The sequence below is a fragment of the Myotis nattereri genome (assembly GCF_964212035.1).
Source record: "Myotis nattereri genome assembly, chromosome: 18".
Taxonomy (NCBI): domain Eukaryota; kingdom Metazoa; phylum Chordata; class Mammalia; order Chiroptera; family Vespertilionidae; genus Myotis; species Myotis nattereri.
Genome location: NC_138093.1, coordinates 45,766 through 62,360, shown reverse-complemented (window position 1 = coordinate 62,360; position 16,595 = coordinate 45,766). Strand labels below are relative to the sequence as shown.

General features: G+C 45.6%; 1 protein-coding gene and 1 long non-coding RNA gene across 2 annotated transcripts; both read left to right on the top strand.

Moving 5' to 3' along the window:
• Nucleotides 1-465: 465 nt before the first annotated feature.
• LOC308533824 lies at nucleotides 466-15,836 on the top strand. Its single transcript, XR_013997124.1, has 4 exons — nucleotides 466-554; nucleotides 833-956; nucleotides 1,624-1,667; nucleotides 13,822-15,836. It is a non-coding gene; the product is annotated as an uncharacterized lncRNA (long non-coding RNA).
• LOC308534488 (NKAP-like protein) lies at nucleotides 8,730-13,844 on the top strand. The gene has a single exon (XM_081113005.1). The coding sequence runs from the start codon at nucleotides 10,702-10,704 to the stop codon at nucleotides 11,863-11,865; it is 1,164 nt and encodes a 387-aa protein (XP_080969131.1). The 5' UTR covers nucleotides 8,730-10,701; the 3' UTR covers nucleotides 11,866-13,844.
• Nucleotides 15,837-16,595: the final 759 nt, after the last annotated feature.

Genomic DNA, 16,595 nt, shown 5'->3' with positions numbered 1-16,595 from the left:
AAGCAGTTTCATTTACCAATATAATTCTTGTGTGATGTGCTGAGGCCTGCTGCTGGTTTTATGCTGTGCTGTCTGGTATCTGGCAGCAGATACTGGCAGTTGTGTAGACATTTGTGAAAATCACAGTAAATAGAGGTTGCCAAAGATTGGGACATAAAGGGATCCTGTGACCAGCACAAAGATAGAGTGTAGCTTTGGTCAGAGGAGAAATTATGCAGCATTCCTTTAGGAAGCCATGCAGGGTGTATGTTTTATGTGCAGCGTCAGGCTGAGAGGGACATCAAAGTATGGATGTTTTATGGACAACCAGCGGTCTAGAGCCAGAGCCAACCTATCAGCATTTCATAGTAATATCTGTGGCATGCATTTTGGCTTAAATACAGATAGTTTTATAATGAGTTACTGCTGACTCCCGCAAGCACAACATAAAGCTGGCCTCATTCATGGCTTCTTTCTCCTCCTCAGCTGTATCTGCTTCTCATAGTCCCACCCCTTCCCAGAAAGGAAGTCCTGGAGACCAGATGGCTGCGTCACTTCTAACAGCAGGGTTCCAGGTGAGTCGTGCTCCTTCTCACTGAAGCCCCATCGCTGTCCTTGGACATGGTCATGGCCTATAGCCTGTGTGTGGACTGCCTGTAGCAGAGCTCACCCAAGAACTTGCCCAACATCCTTTTGAATAGAGGCAGATTGATATTTGACTTGTTACGTCTTCTTCCCAGCTGATCAGTACATTCCCAGCTCTTGACCCTGTCTAATGCTGGTGGGTCACTGGCACCTTGGGTTTGAGCTGTGGAACAATCCAGTCCTCAAATGGGAGTTTATTTTGTTTCAGACTTTGGAGAAGATTGAAGACATGGCCGTGTCCCTGATTCGAGAGGAGTGGCTTCTTAATCCGTCACAGAAGGATCTGAAGGGAGATGACAGGCAAGAGACTTACAGAAGCATGTTCTCCCTGGGTGAGTGGTGCTCTGGTTATTTTAATCATAGTTAAGGTTTTTTGTTGGTTCATTTGTCTGTTTGGCTTGTTTTTGATGTATACTTACATTGTGAGCTTTCTGAAAGGCAGTTGATTGTAAATTCAGGATTCAACATAAAAATACAATATTGAGACTTCTTGAGGTCTAAAGTGGAACCAGGACTCGAATCCAGGACTGACTTAGCTTGCTCTTTTAGTACTGTCTGAGTTCACTTTTTTCTTCTGCCCCCAGTTCCCATAGGATATTTACATAGATTTCTCTCACTTAGGCCTCTTGTGCTCCTTCATTTTTATGACTGTTGGGGGATTTTTTCCATTTTTGTCCCACTCATTAGATCTTCTAGTTGTTCCATATTCCTTCCCACTTCCTGACTTCCACTTCTCCTCAGCTTTCCCTTCCCTGCTTTAGTCCCCTTTCCAATAACTTCTCTTTTTCATGGCACTTCTTCCCCAGTTAGCCGGTGGTACTTGGGTTTGACTTGCTCCTATCTCTTCATGTTTGAAGGCATTTTGGAGACAGATGTAAGCTTTGCAATTTGTGTAGCTGTTCCATATTTATTTTCCTTTTCTCCTATCTTTGATTCCTTTCCCCTAACAAAGAATAGGAAGTGACATTTGCTTGATGACTTATTACATTTTTGTTTCAGGTGGTGAAACCAGGAATGAGAACAAGGAATTAGCTTCAAAACAGGTAATATCTACCGGAGCCCAACTACATGGAGAGACAGCTGCAAAATGCAATGGTGATATTATCGGGGGTCTTGAGCGTGGAGAAGCCCAAGACCTTCTGGGCAGATTAGAGAGGCAGCGGGGGAATCCCACCCAGGAGAGACGACATAAATGTGATGAATGTGGAAAGAGCTTTGCTCAGAGCTCAGGCCTTGTTCGCCACTGGAGAATCCACACTGGGGAGAAACCCTATCAGTGTAATGTGTGTGGGAAAGCCTTCAGTTACAGGTCAGCCCTTCTTTCCCATCAGGATATCCACAACAAAGTAAAACGCTATCACTGTAAGGAGTGTGGCAAAGCCTTCAGTCAAAACACAGGCCTGATCCTGCACCAGAGAATCCACACTGGGGAAAAGCCATATCAGTGCAACCAGTGTGGGAAGGCGTTCAGTCAGAGTGCGGGCCTCATTCTGCACCAGAGAATCCACAGTGGGGAGAGACCCTATGAATGTAATGAGTGCGGGAAAGCCTTCAGTCATAGCTCACATCTCATTGGACATCAGAGAATCCACACTGGGGAGAAGCCCTATGAGTGTGATGAGTGTGGGAAAACCTTCAGGCGGAGCTCACATCTTATTGGCCATCAGAGAAGCCACACTGGGGAAAAACCCTACAAATGCAATGAGTGTGGGAGGGCCTTTAGTCAGAAGTCAGGCCTTATTGAGCATCAGAGAATCCACACTGGAGAAAGACCCTACAAATGCAAAGAGTGTGGGAAAGCTTTCAATGGGAACACTGGCCTCATTCAGCATCTGAGAATTCATACAGGGGAGAAGCCCTACCAATGTAGTGAGTGTGGGAAAGCTTTTATTCAGAGGTCCAGTCTCATTCGACATCAGAGAATCCACACTGCAGAAAAATCGGAGACCATAGGAGTTTAGGGGAAAACTTGAGTCATAGTTTGGGCATTAAACAGTAAAGGAACCACATGCTGGTGAGAGGTCTTTCAGTGTAGTAAAAAGGCAGAAAGTTTGTCGTCATTGTGACCTGAGGCAGGGTCGGAATCTATAGCGGGGGCAGTTAGAATAGCTCTTGAGTAGTTTTGGCCCAGTGCCTCAATGCAGGTGGATTAGCTTGACTGTTCTGGGAGGTGTCTGATGGCCCAGCGTACCCCTTAGAAGCTTAAAGAGTGAGTTGCTTGTGGCTTGAGGCACCTAACACCAAACTTTGTCTTCTGTGTGAGTAGCTGTAGATTCAAGTCAGGCTGCTCCTGGCTCCTCTGCTTCCTCCCACCTCTGTGACCCCCTTTTTGGTTAGTCACCCGGAGGGGCATGTGTGTGCTCTTCTTCCTAGGAAGCTTGCTGTAGAGTGCGCAGCGGCCTCTGTGAGACTTAGATGTGCATTTAGCTTTCTAGGAATCTAGTTCTAGGTAAAATTTTTATAGACAGGTTTTCAAGCTTAGGTGTGCATTTTTTTGTAATGTTCTTGGTGATCAGTGAAATTCATATTCCCACTCATACTCAGAATGCTATATTTTTAACAGTACTCCAGCATTTTTCTCCATATGTCACCTTCACTGACTCCACTCAGTCACTGAACACCAGAAGTGTCCTCCACCCCAAGCCCCAGGCCCTGAGTCAGTCAAGGAAGTGCTGCATTAGTGATGGTTGTGGGACTGTGCACAGGAAGGTGAGTGCAGACAGTCCAACTGCTCTTGAGCTTGGATGGTTGCCCCTTGTGGTGACATCTGGCTCTCCTTTCCAGCTCCCCACTGCACGCTGTGGTAGACGGGTGCTTTACACCATTCTAGTTACGGTGTCACATGGGAGAAGGTGCACTCATCCCTCTAGCCCGTCTCAGTGCTGCTCTCACAGGTTCCTGACTAGGGGAACCTTGTTACCACCCTGGACCCCCTTTGGTGGCCAGCACCTCACACACCTCTTGCCATTAGCTTATATTTCACAGTTGTGATCTCTCAAGTACCTCGCTTCACAGTTGCTCGTTTTTCTTAATTTGGGTGCACACTCCATCTGTAATCCAGCAAAGACCACGGTAAAGTCATCGTCACCAGGACAACATTTCATCTTGGAGGCTAATTTAAAGTATCATCATAGTTCACACATCCACACGGGCTGTCTTTCAGTTGTGTGGTTGTAACTGTTTTAGTAGTGTTATCACTGCAATAAGCATTCCTTCAGGTATTCTCGTTAGATAAACCACATGGGAAAACTCTTTATTACTCTTGAGTCATATCTCGTTTTTTACTTTGATTACTGAGATGTCCTCAGAGTCACCATTTGATAATGTCATGCCTTTTTTAGTTTTTATCCTTGATCTGTATTTCTACTGTACTGTGGAACTTACCTTGTATCTCAGAAATTCTCTTCTCCTTTGGCTTGTGGGACACTTTTTGGCCATTTTTCTCCAATTTCTAGCTTTTCTCTATTTTTCTCCTCCCCACTGAACATATTCACTAGCTTTTCTGCCCTCACTCTAGTTTATCCATTTTGATTGTCGGTAACCATACTTCCCACTGTCTCCCAACACAACTTGATCTCTGAAAACAGAACTCCTCACTCTTTGTCCCCAAATACCATTTTCCGTTTATATAGGCACCATTACTTAATTTCTTTATCCTGATTAGACTCACTATCCTTTGTTTTCTTTTTTTCTATTAATCCTCACCCAAGGATATTTTTCCATTGATTTTTATAGAGTGTGGCAGGGAGGAGGAGAGACAGAGAGAGAAAAACATCAGTGTGAAAGAAACAGATCAATTGGTCGCCTTCCACATGAACCCCGAGGATTGAGCCTGCAACCAAGGCATGTGCCTTTGACCGAAATCAAACCCAGCAGCCCGCAATCTGTGGGCTGATGCTCTGTTTACTGATCCAAACCGGCTAGGGCTATGTTTCTTATCACAATCTTGTAGGTGTCTTGTTCTGGTCTCCATTCTACATGTCCAAAATCTTGTTAAGTTGTTCCAGTTCTAACTTTTCTCCTGAGGCTGCACAATTACAGATGGACATTTATGGTGACATTAATAAGTTCATCTACAGCATAAAATTTGTAAAACCTTCCATTTCTGACATTTTCTCATAGGAGTTTTTTCAGATCTGTATTATCTGGGGCCCAGTTTATTGCAATTCTTTCTTTCTAGTGTCCCTGCTCTTCAAGATCTACATCTTTTTTTTAAAATATATTTTATTGATTTTTTTACAGAGAGGAAGGGAGAGAGAGAGTTAGAAACATCGATCAGCTGCCTCCTGCACATCTCCTACCGGGGATGTGCCCGCAACCCAGGTACATGCCCTTGACCGGAATCGAACCTGGGACCTTTCAGTCCGCAAGCCGACGCTCTATCCACTGAGCCAAACCAGTTTCGGCAAGATCTGCATCTTGTAGGCATCCAAGATGATTCATTTTCATTGTCTTATTTTCACTCAAGAACACCCAGCTCATAATTCTCATCAAAGCAGTGATGTTCCAAGTTCGCCATTACCTGCCTTCTATGCTCTGTCTGTAGCAGCCTCCTTCTCCAACATGTCCCCTCACAGCATCACAGTCACACTTCCTGTGACCTTCACTGTTGTCTTACAGGCCCTTGACTGTGCCTCTGTGCCTTTCTGATGCTGTTCCCTTTCCTTAGATTGCTCTTTGGCCCCAGCTCATGTTCATAACCCCCTTCAAAGTCTGGTTTCCTTTATATCTTCTGAGTGAGCCCTCCCTGACTGACTTCACCCACACTAAGACTCCCTATTCAGCGCTGCCTCAGCACTGATCTTTTCAGTTTATACTGTGGCCCATGCACTTACTAATAATAGGTAGGTTTGTAATCATTTTTCAGCACTCTGTATTGTAGTTTCACATTTGTATTTATTTCCAAAATTAAATTGTAAGCTCCTTGAGGGCAGGAATAGTAATGTTACATTTGTATTTCTGCACCCCTATTGCCTAATATGGTGCTGAGCACACAGTAGGCATTTAATAAATGCTTGTCCAATTGTGTGTGTAATTTATTGTATTACCTAAAGAAATTTTTACACTGTCTTCAAGGATGTATATCTCTTCTTATTACTTTGGGAACAGACCTATTTCCATAGTCCATCATTAATTACCTATACTCAAGACTAAAGCCAAAAATTCCAATTTTAAGAAGCATATGTGAAAAGTTGAAATATAAACTCCCCATTTGTTTGGAAGACTTATTTCTTTATCAAGAAAGAAAATATCAAACATTAAAGATCACTGTGTTTTGCAAAAATGCTTGATAACACGCTTTTCGGTCGTGTCAGTCATTGGTTCTCAACTGGAGAAATTGGGCATTTTCAGAGACATTGTTGGTGGACGGCTGGAATGCATCTGGTGTCTAGTGGGTAGAGGATGGAGATGCAGCTAAACATCTTGTGTGCACAGGACACAAAAATCCCATTGAGCTCTAGCTGGTTTGGCTCAGTGGGTAGAGCGTCAGCCTGCAGACTGAAGTGTCCCGGGTTTGATTCTGGTCAAGGGCACATGCCTGGGTTGTGGGCTCGGTCAGATGTGCAGGAGGCAGCCAATCAATGATTCCCTCTCATCATTGATGTTTCTCTCTCTTCCTCTCTGAAATCAACAAAAATATATTTTTTAAAAATCCCATTGAGAAACTATGCCTACATATATTTAATGTATATTAATGTATAAAATATTAGCATTGTAAGTAGAAAAATTAGCTATGCCAAGCTTTTACACCAATCCTAAGTATGTATATATTTTGTAATTTGTAAGAGTATAAAAGAAAAAGGCCCTAATGTTTGGCATTCACGCAAGGTACATGCCAGGGTGATGAGAAACTTTAAATTGTCGCTGTTGTAAGGTTGCTGTTAGCATCAGACATATTTCCATCATTACAGCAAGTGGGAGGTGTTGCAGGAGTACAAGTCTAGTTCTAGCATCTGCTCCTTGCTGTGCACCTGGGGCCGTAGCCACAGCTGACAGAGCTCGCGGAGCTGGCTTGGCGGGGAGGGGGGGGGGGGGGGTTCAGTCTCCGGTTTGAGGAAACCACAGAGGCGCTGACGGAACTGCTCCAGAGCCAGGTGGTCCTCCTCCTCCACCTTCACCGCCAGAGTCCCCAAGGCTCACGTGGCGCGTCCAGAGCACCACTCTCCCCCACCCCCACTTTCTCAGGCTGCACAAGGACCTCCCTGCACCTGGAGTTGTTCCGCAGAAGATCCCTGGAAGGGGGAGGTTGCTGTCAGCCCGTCCAATAGTAAGGACACCCCTGGGCGCAGCTGCAGGGGTTTCTCCAGGAAGCCATGTGGAATCCCAAGGATGCGCTGCTGAAGATGGTGGGAAACTGAGGGAGGCCCGAGTGGGAATCGCCTCCCCGGGCTCTCCAGGGAGCACCTCTCGGTGGCTTTTCCTTTAGCAACCATGTCCTTAACTTCCACTCTGGGGACAAAGTAGGGGAAGAGAAAGAATGACAGGCTCTGTGTCATGAGAAATACTCTGCACAGATTCCACAGGGACGTAAGTGCTCAGAGACAAGGTTGACTCAGGAGGTGACATTAAATTGACAGCAATTTAGAAGTAGAAACAGAATGTCCTTGGAGCTCTGGGCAGGAGGACCTGAGAAACGTCGCCAGGCACTGGCTTATGGAGAATGAGGCAGTCCCTCCTCCCTGTCCCGCAGCGGCCATTCTCTTTCCTCCCTTCACGGCCAAACTGCTTGAAAAGCAGCACTCATCCCTGACCTTAGTCCTCACCCTCACTTTCTTCTCATCATTAACACATTGTAGGCAGCAAAGCCATTGAGATTGCTCCTTTCACAGTAACTACACACACACACACACACACACACACACACTCTCTCCATGACTCCTCACAGGCAACAGACTTAAAGGCTTTCCACTTCCAGAAATGGTCTACTCCCCGACCACAAGGACCTATTCTCTTCTGCTTCCTTTCTTCTGGGTTCTTTTTATTTATATTTTTAAAATATATTTTATTGATTTTTTACAGAGAGGAAGGGAGAGAGATAGAGAGTTAGAAACATCGATGAGAGAGAAACATCGATCAGCTGCCTCCTGCACATCCCCCACTGGGGATATGCCCGCAACCCAGGTACATGCCCTTGACCGGAATCGAACCCGGGACCCTTCAGTCCGCAGGCCGACGCTCTATCCACTGAGCCAAACCGGTTTCGGCTTCTGGGTTCTTTTTAGAGCTCATTTGCAGTTTAGCATTGTGGTTATTTCCAAAGTCTCTCTCACCAAGTTACCTCTGCTCAAACACCTGCTTTTAATACATTCCGGTTGGATGATCTTGGTAAATTAGTTCATCTCTTTCTTTCTGATTTTCTCAATCTATAGTAAATGGGAATAGTAATCCTATAGAAGAGATAATATGCTAATTAGACTGAACAGCAGAACAACTGTCCAGACGACCTTTCAGATGACTGTCCGGATGACCTTCTAGACGAATCCGGGGCTGTGAGGTCCAAACCCCTTGCACGAATTTCATGCATCAGGCCTCTAGTTCTATATAATAAAAGCCTAATGTGCAAATCAACCAAACAGCGGAACAACCAGTCGCTATGATATACACTGACCACCAGGGGGCAGATGGTCAATGCAGGAGCTGCCCCCTGATGGGCAGTGCGCTCCCACTGGGGGAGCACCACTCAGGCAGAAGTTGGGTTCACGGCTGGTGAGCACAGCAATGGTGGTGGAAACCTCTCCCGCCTCTGCTGCAGGCAGGCGGTAAGGAGCGAGGTGTCCTGGACTGTGATAGCCCCAGACTGTGAGAGGGATATCTGACTGCTGGCTAGGGCCCAGTGGGGAGTCGTGCAGAAGTTAGCTGATCGATGGTTCTCTCTCATCATTGATGTTTCTCTCTCCCCCTCTCCCTTTCTCTCTTAAATCAATAAAAAGATATTTTTTTAAATGTAGATATATATATATATATATATATATATATATATATATATATATACACACACACACACACACACACACACACACACACACCACACACACATATTTTTCCCTCTGGCTCTATTTTTGTTCATCAGCTTATGTTGTTCATTATATTCCACAATTGAGTGAGATCATGTGATATTTATCTTTCTCTGACTGGCTTATTTCACTTAGCATAATGGTCTCCAGGCCCATCCATGCTGTTGCAAATGGTAATAGTTCCCTCTTTTTTTATTTTTATTTTTTTACAGCAGTGTTGTATTCCATTGTGTAGATGTTCCATAGTTTTTTAATCCACTCATCTGGTGATGGGCACTGAAGCTGTTTCCAAATCTTAGCTATTGTAAACTGTGCTGCTATGAACATAGGGGTGCATATATTCTTTCTGACTGGTGTTTCTGGTTTCTTGGGATATAGTCCTAGAAGTGGGATTACTGGGTCAAATGGGAGTTCTGCTTTTAACTTTTTGAAGAAATTCCATACTGTTCTCCATAGTAGCTGCACCAGTCTGCATTCCCACCTGCAGTGTACGAGGGTTCCCTTTTCTCCCTGTTGATTTTTTTTTATGATAGCCATCTTACAAGTGTGAGATGGTACGTCATTGTTGTTTTGATTAGCATCTCTGGGATCATTAGTAACTTTGAGTATGTTTTCATAGGTCTCTTGGCCTTCTGTATGTCCTCTTTTGAAAAGTGTCTATTTAGGTCCTTTGTCCATTTTTTAAAAAAATTGTATTGTTTATTTTTGTTTTGTTAAGTTGTATGAGTTCCCTGTAAATTTTGAAGATGAAACCCTTATCAGAGATAACATTGTCAAATATGTTCTCCCATGCAGTGGGCTTTCTTGTTGTTTTGTTGGGATGGTTTCTTTTGCTGTGCAGAAGGTTTTTATTTTAATGCAGTCCCATTTGCCAGGTACCTGCTCCTGATTGGGGATTGAATCCGAGACCCTTTTTGTGCATGGTGTGTTCTAACCACTGAGTCACACTGGCCAGGGCCTTAAGTGAGGGGTGTGTGTGTTTGTGTGTGTATGTTAATGAAAAGTGCTTAGAACAGTGCCTGGTTTATAAGCTTGGCTTCCCCTAAAATGGAAGGAAGCTCTGAGATTCCTTTGAACTAGATGGGACTAGATTGTAAGCCAGATGTGGCTGCAGTTATTTTTCTGGACTGAGTTTTCAGTACGTCCCATTTCCACCCCATGGAATGCAAGGCTGATAACGTTTTAAGTGGAAAAGTACCATTCCTATGTTCTGACAGCTTTCCCATCACGTTCCAAGTCTGTCAACTAACCAAGTAGATAACATTAACTGTAGAGAATCAAGAGCACAGTAATCTGTGTGCATTCTAATGCCCAGAAACATGATCTTGTATGAAATGTTTGTCATTGCAGAGAGTGAACAAAGTGTGTGGGGAAAGTGGTCCCAAAACAACACTTTTTTTGAAAAAAAAAAAAATTAACTAGATAATGAGACATACACAAGACTGAGCTGAATACCTCCTTGTTTCATGGTAGAAAAGAATTTAAGAATAAAAAAAAATCATGACTTTGACCCTCACTTGGCAAAGATGCTGAGCTCAAACTTTGATTCCAAAAGAAGTTTTCTTCCAGGGGGAACCTCGGAGCTGGGCGTCTGCAATGAACGTGCTTTCCCGGGACGGACGGCGGGCTGCTCTCGGGGGTGAGGCAGAGGAGCTGGGCGGGAGGCCCTCGGTCCAGGTCCAGGGCTGAGATCCGGGCCGTGAGAGGGAGGCGGAGGCAGGACACGGAGGGAAAGGCCGGCGTGTGGCAGCGGAGGGCTCGGCTCGGTGGTGCCAACTCCTCTCCTTTCGTCACCACGGGCTCCGCTCCGGTCGGGGACCGTCAACCCCGAACGCGGGCCCTCCCTGCCCTTTACCTCTCGGGACACAACCCTCCCGACGCCTCGGCCCAGACCAGCGCCTCTCGGCCCCGGTGCTCGGGTTGGGGCTTCGCCTGGCGACCGACGGAAGCGGAAGCAACGCGAAACGGACGGTGATGCGCGTGCGCAACCGGGCACGGAGCCGCCATATTTCCCGCGCGGAGGGTCTGCGTTGACCAGTCGGTTACCCGGACAGCGCGGCCGATGGCGCTTGTGTCGCCGTCCAGCTCGTCGGAGGGCACCGCTGGCGCCCGGGGACGGCGACGCAGCCCCTCCAGGAGCAGACGCTCCGGCAGCCGCAGCGGGGAGGCCCTCAGGCCCTCGTGGGGTCCTGCGAGCACCCCTCCCCTCCGCCGCGGCCCCGGATGCCGACAGCTGCCCCCCGGGCTCCCCAACTGCGCCTTCCCGTCCTCTCCCTCCACCTACGGCGACGGACACCGCCACCATCCCCACCGCTATGCGAGCGGCAGCGGCCAGCGGTGGGCGAGTGACTGCGAGCTGCAGAGGGAGGAGGAGAAGGAGAAAGAGAAGGAGGAGAGCGCCCGGCAGAGGAGGCTGAGAGGGAGGGAGAGGATCGGGGCGGCGGGAGCCCCGGAGGTGTGGGGGCTGTCCCCCAAGTACCCCGAGCCGGATTCTGATGAACACACCCCGTTTGACAATGAAGAGGTAAACACTCAGAAGACCAACAGTTCAGATTCTATCTCTGAAGAAAAGAGGAAAAAGACCAGTCGTTCAAAAAACAAGAAAAGAAGAAAGAAAAAGTCCAAAAGGAAATCCAAGAAATATAATAGTGACAGTGCGTCAGACTCGGACACGAATCCCAGCTCTGATGGTGGGAAAAGGAGAGCCAAGAACAAAGAGAAGAGAAGGAAACACAGGAAAATGAAGACTAACAGAAACCTCACTGACTCTGGCTACAAGGATTCAGAAGGGGAGTTTCGAGAAGATACGCGGATGCATCACTCCAATATGGCAGATACCATGGATCTAATAGGTCCAGAAGCACCTATAATACTCACCTCGCAAGAAGAGAAACCTTTGAACTATGGCCACGCTCTGCTCCCAGGGGAAGGTGCAGCTATGGCCGAGTATGTAAAAGCTGGAAAGCGTATCCCACGAAGAGGTGAAATTGGGTTGACAAGTGAAGAGATTGCTTCCTTTGAGTGCTCAGGTTATGTTATGAGTGGTAGCAGGCATCGCAGAATGGAGGCTGTACGGCTGCGGAAAGAGAACCAGATCTATAGTGCAGATGAAAAGAGAGCCCTTGCATCCTTCAACCAAGAAGAGAGACGGAAGAGAGAGAATAACATTTTGGCCAGTTTTCGAGAGATGGTGTACAGAAAGACAAAAGGGAGAGATGACAAATAGAGACTTTTGTTCTACAGGACTTTGAACAACAATTTTATATAACCAAGTAGTATTAAAAGGCTTTATGGTGTTACTGTATCTATCTACTATGTTAGTAAGTCTTCCAAGGAAAAGCTGTTTTTTGAGATCTTAGCAATTTATCCTTTATGTTTAATGTAATAATTAATATATTCACATAGTTTTTAAAATATTGAACTACAGGAGAGTCAGTAAAATGCCTTTCACTCAAGTCCCTGATCCTCCTCCCCAAAGACATCTCTTTTGTGTCTTCTATATCTGCCCATGAGTTCTTTGTACATACAGGTATATTCAGTCTGGTTGCATTTAACCGACTGTTTAAAAGAAATAGAGATTTACTGGCATCTAATAAAAGTGCAGCAGGAGGATGGGTTTCCTGTGTGGCTGTAATGGGACTACAGCTTCTTTCCTCTTAATTCTTTATGGGTCATTATCCTCTTCAAGCTGGTTTTTCTCAAATAAGGTCTGCCAAAGCCCCTAAGTTAGGTTATGTGTTTCCTAGTCCACCAGTAAAGAAAGAACATTTTTGTCTTGCATTGAAAACAATCCTGAAGTTCAACCGAATTGGAATAGCTTTGGTCACATGCCCATCTGTGGGAAACTGTTTATTGCCTTCACTATCTGATAAGCATAGACAGAGAACCCCCCGAAGGCTGGGTGCCTTTGAAGCCCTCCCAAAGGTCGGAGCTAGGCGCCACCTCTGTTTGTCCAGACAGTGGTAGCTGAAACTACTCCCCCATTTATTATTATGTAAATCCTTGCTGATGGGCTAGTCTGCCTGTTGCAGGGGGTCACCTGCCTAGGGCTATGCTATGGGTGCATCCCAGATCAATAAAAGCTTGGTGAGGCCTGAGCACAGAGGAGAAGTCCTTCGGGACTTGCCGCCTGGTCCCCCAATATTGCAAAATTATCTCGTGTCTTTTTCTCTCATTTGCTGTGCGGCTCCTCTTTCAGATACCGAACCCTACTCCACGCGAGTCGTGGAAGGAAACACTCAACACCCATCCTCATTAAAAACGTTGCTGCCCATGGAAATAGTATGGCTTACTCCTGGATCCATAGGTGAGGTCACCTTATGGGTTACATGGGAAAAGAAGGATACTGGAATGAAAATCAGGGTAATATTGGGAATGGGAGATAGGCAACCAATAAATTCCCACATAAGTTTTGAAAGATTTATTAAAAGCAGAATAGAGAGTACATGTGCTGAATGCCAAATGTTGATGAAAAGGTTGGGCTTGACTGATAAGGCAGATATATGATTGAAGGGGGCAAAAGGGATTATCCATAAAAATAGATATGGAAGAGAAAAGATGAAGATCCAGAGTGCGTCAATCTTCCAAAGAGTAGATTAAGTGCCACCTAGAGTAGGAAGAGAAAGAAAAAAAAGAGAAGGTATAAAGCAGAGGCAGTTGGTAGAGCTCATGAAAAGGAGCCCAGTCCAGGAGGAAAAACCACATGGATAAGACAGCATTGAGATGCTGACTAGCACCATTGTTGTAGAAGACTTTAGAATGAGTTTCATTTCTGGTGTATGATAAGGTCATTGTTGTCATCCAGTGTCATTTGCCTAAACCCGGAGCTTTCATTTGGATAACCAACTTTGAAAAGCTCAAGAGACCCTTGTAAGCCTCATAGAGCTGAAGATGTGGTGGTGGTTTGGAATCTGTCAAGGCAGAGCTGTATGGAAGGGCAACACCTTTACCCCAGAGTTTGACATAATTGGCACTGGCCCACACTAGCTTTAGATTTTCCCCAAAGATATTTGGGGAACACTGCTGAAAGACACCTTGTTACATATGTATATCTCCATTCTTAGAAACAAACCATACTGCACTATACACATGGATCTACACCTGGCATTTTTCACTTAATGCATGTAGGAGATGTTTTATATTAATGTATGTAAATCAACCTCATTTTAAAAAATGATTTCAGGAGAAACTAAGATGGCGGCATAGGTAAACACCGGGAAATTGTCGCCTCCCACAACAATTGAAAAATACCGCAAAGGACAGAGCAGACATCATCCAGAACAACAGGAAGCCTGGCTGAGTGTAAATTCTACAACTAGAAGGAAAGAAAAGCACACTGAGAGCCAGAGGAGCTGCGGAGGTGAAGTGCAGAGGTACGGTGGCTGTGCGCGCGCGCAGAAAGGGGGTGGCACCTGAGGACGTGGCTGTTTTTTTTGAATCACAAGCTCCAGACTGCTCTGAACTCCGGTTCCGGGAAGTCTCTGGGGACCCAGGACTCATACGGGGAGAAGCTGGACTGTCGGGCAGCGGGCAAACTTGAGTGCGGCTTTCCCTCAGAGGTGCTTGCAGCAATTATCGGGTCACTGAGACGCGCCACTCCTTAGGAGAATCAGCCATAGCTGCTTTCTCCGCCCTTTGACTCCCTGAGACCCCGCCCCACCCAGGCTGCGGCAGAGGCTTTTGCATGTGAATGTACCTAACTGCAGCTGAGCCAGGCAGACCAGGAACTTCCAAGAGAAGGCCCAAGGCCCTGCAGCGGCTTGCATTGCTTCACAGCTGAGCCTCTTCGTGGCTCCTGCTGTGTGGCCTCAGGCAGAGGCTGAATTAGCACCTCCTTAGATCCAGGAGCCACTGTACCCGGTGGTCAGAGGGGGACCATCCAGATTGCAACTCCTCAGATCCATAAGGGACACACTCAGGGAGCAGACTCAGTGAGCACCAAAGCCCCACTGAAGCAAGTCTTGCCCCAGAAGGGTGTCTTCATCACAGAAGTTCTCCCACTTCAGACACAGCTGATTCTCACAGCCAATTGGCCTGGAGGTCAATTCCTCCCAGTGATCCTACAACAACCAAGGCACCAAGAGTGCACCAAGAGTGTCCACCTCAGGTAACTGGGGAGGCTGAGCCACTGGGCCCTACAGGACACCTGGCGCGCAGGGCCACTCTATCAACACAGGGAAGCAGCCAAAATGCGGAGACAAAGAAACAGGTCACAAATGGCAGAAATGGAGGAAAGCAAATGCCTGGATATAGAGTTCAAGGCCACGTTTATAAGGTTTTTCAAGAATTTTATGGAAACCGCCGATAAATTTAATGAATCCCTCAATAAGTATAGTGAGACCATGGAGGACATGAAAAAGGACCAACTAGAAATTAAGCATACACTGACTGAAATAAAGAATAATTTACAGAGATCCAACAGCAGACAAGAGGATCCCAAGAATCAAGTCAAAGATTTGAAATACAAAGAAACAAAAAATGCCCAACCGAAAAAGAAAAAAGAAAAGAGATTCCAAAAATATGAAGATAGTGTAAGGAACCTCTGGGACAACTTCAAGCGTACCAACATCAGAATTATAGGGGTACCAGAAGGAGAGAGAGGGCAAGATATTGAAAACCTTTTTGAAGAAATAATGACAGAAAACTTCCCCCACCTGGTGAAAGAAATGGACTTACAAGTCCAGGAAGCGCAGAGAACCCCAAACAAAAGGAATCCAAAGAGGACCACACCAAGACACATCATCATTAAAATGCCAAGAGCAAAAGACAAAGAGAGAATCTTAAAAGCAGCAAGAGAAAGACAGTCAGTTACCTACAAGGGAGTACCCATACGACTGTCAGCTGATTTCTCAACAGAAACCATGCAGGCCAGAAGAGAGTGGCAAGAAATATTCAAAGTGATGAATAGCAAGAACCTGCAACCAAGATTACTTTATCCAGCAAAGCTATCATTCAGAATAGAAGGTCAGATAAAGAGCTTCACGGATAAGAAAAAGCTAAAGGAGTTCATTACCACCAAACCAGCATTATATGAAATGCTGAAAGGTATTCTTTAAGAAGAGGTAGAAGAAAAAGGAACTCTTACCATTTGCCACAGCATGGATGGAACTGGAGAGCGGATAAATACCACAGGATCTCACTCATTTGTGGAATATAATGAACAACATAAACTGATGAACAAGGACTGATCCAGAGACGGAGAGGCATTGATTGGACTGTCAGGCCTTGGAGGGAAGGTAGGGGAGGGTAGGGGTAAGGGGGAAAGATCAACCAAAGGACTTATATGCAAGCATATAGGCCTAACCAATGGACACGGACAACGGGGGGGGGGGTGAGGGCATGAGCGGGGGGGGGGGGGGAGGGGTGGTAGAGGGTAACATGGGGACAAGGACACATATGTAATATCTTAATCAATAAAATATATTTAAAAAATGATTTCATAGTATTCTATTGTATGGAAGAACCATATTTTGTTGGGTATTTGTTTTCTATATTTTTGGATTACATGATACTTTAGCAAAAATCTTTGTGTATGTATGAGTGTGTTATTGGTAGTATATTCGTCTAGAAATAAACTTATTGGGTCAAAAAGAATTCTTTCCCAGGTCACACTGCTTGCAAGTGACAGGGCTGGATCTGCTCATTTACAGAAATAGATCTCCTTGTTCTCCTCAGCCTCCAGCTGTTCCTTCTCTCCTCTCTTCCATACACTAGGAGTTTTCCAGGGTTCCAGCCACAGCTGACTACTGCACTACCCTGAATTTGCCAGGCTTTCCCCAACATGTCTGTGCTCCACCTTTGCTCTGTATGAAAAATCTTTTCTCTATTTTCTTGTCAGCCCTAATTTAAATTTTTTTTAAGACCCAGAGGATGCGGAATCTTAGATTAAATTGTTGGGAAGGTGGGTAGGTGACAGGTAACCAACCAAAGACTATATATATATATATATATATATAT

What these genes read in the sequence shown, in the direction of transcription:
- LOC308534488 (XM_081113005.1), top strand. Translation starts at nt 10,702, where the DNA reads ATGGCGCTTGTGTCGCCGTCCAGCTCGTCGGAGGGCACCGCTGGCGCC.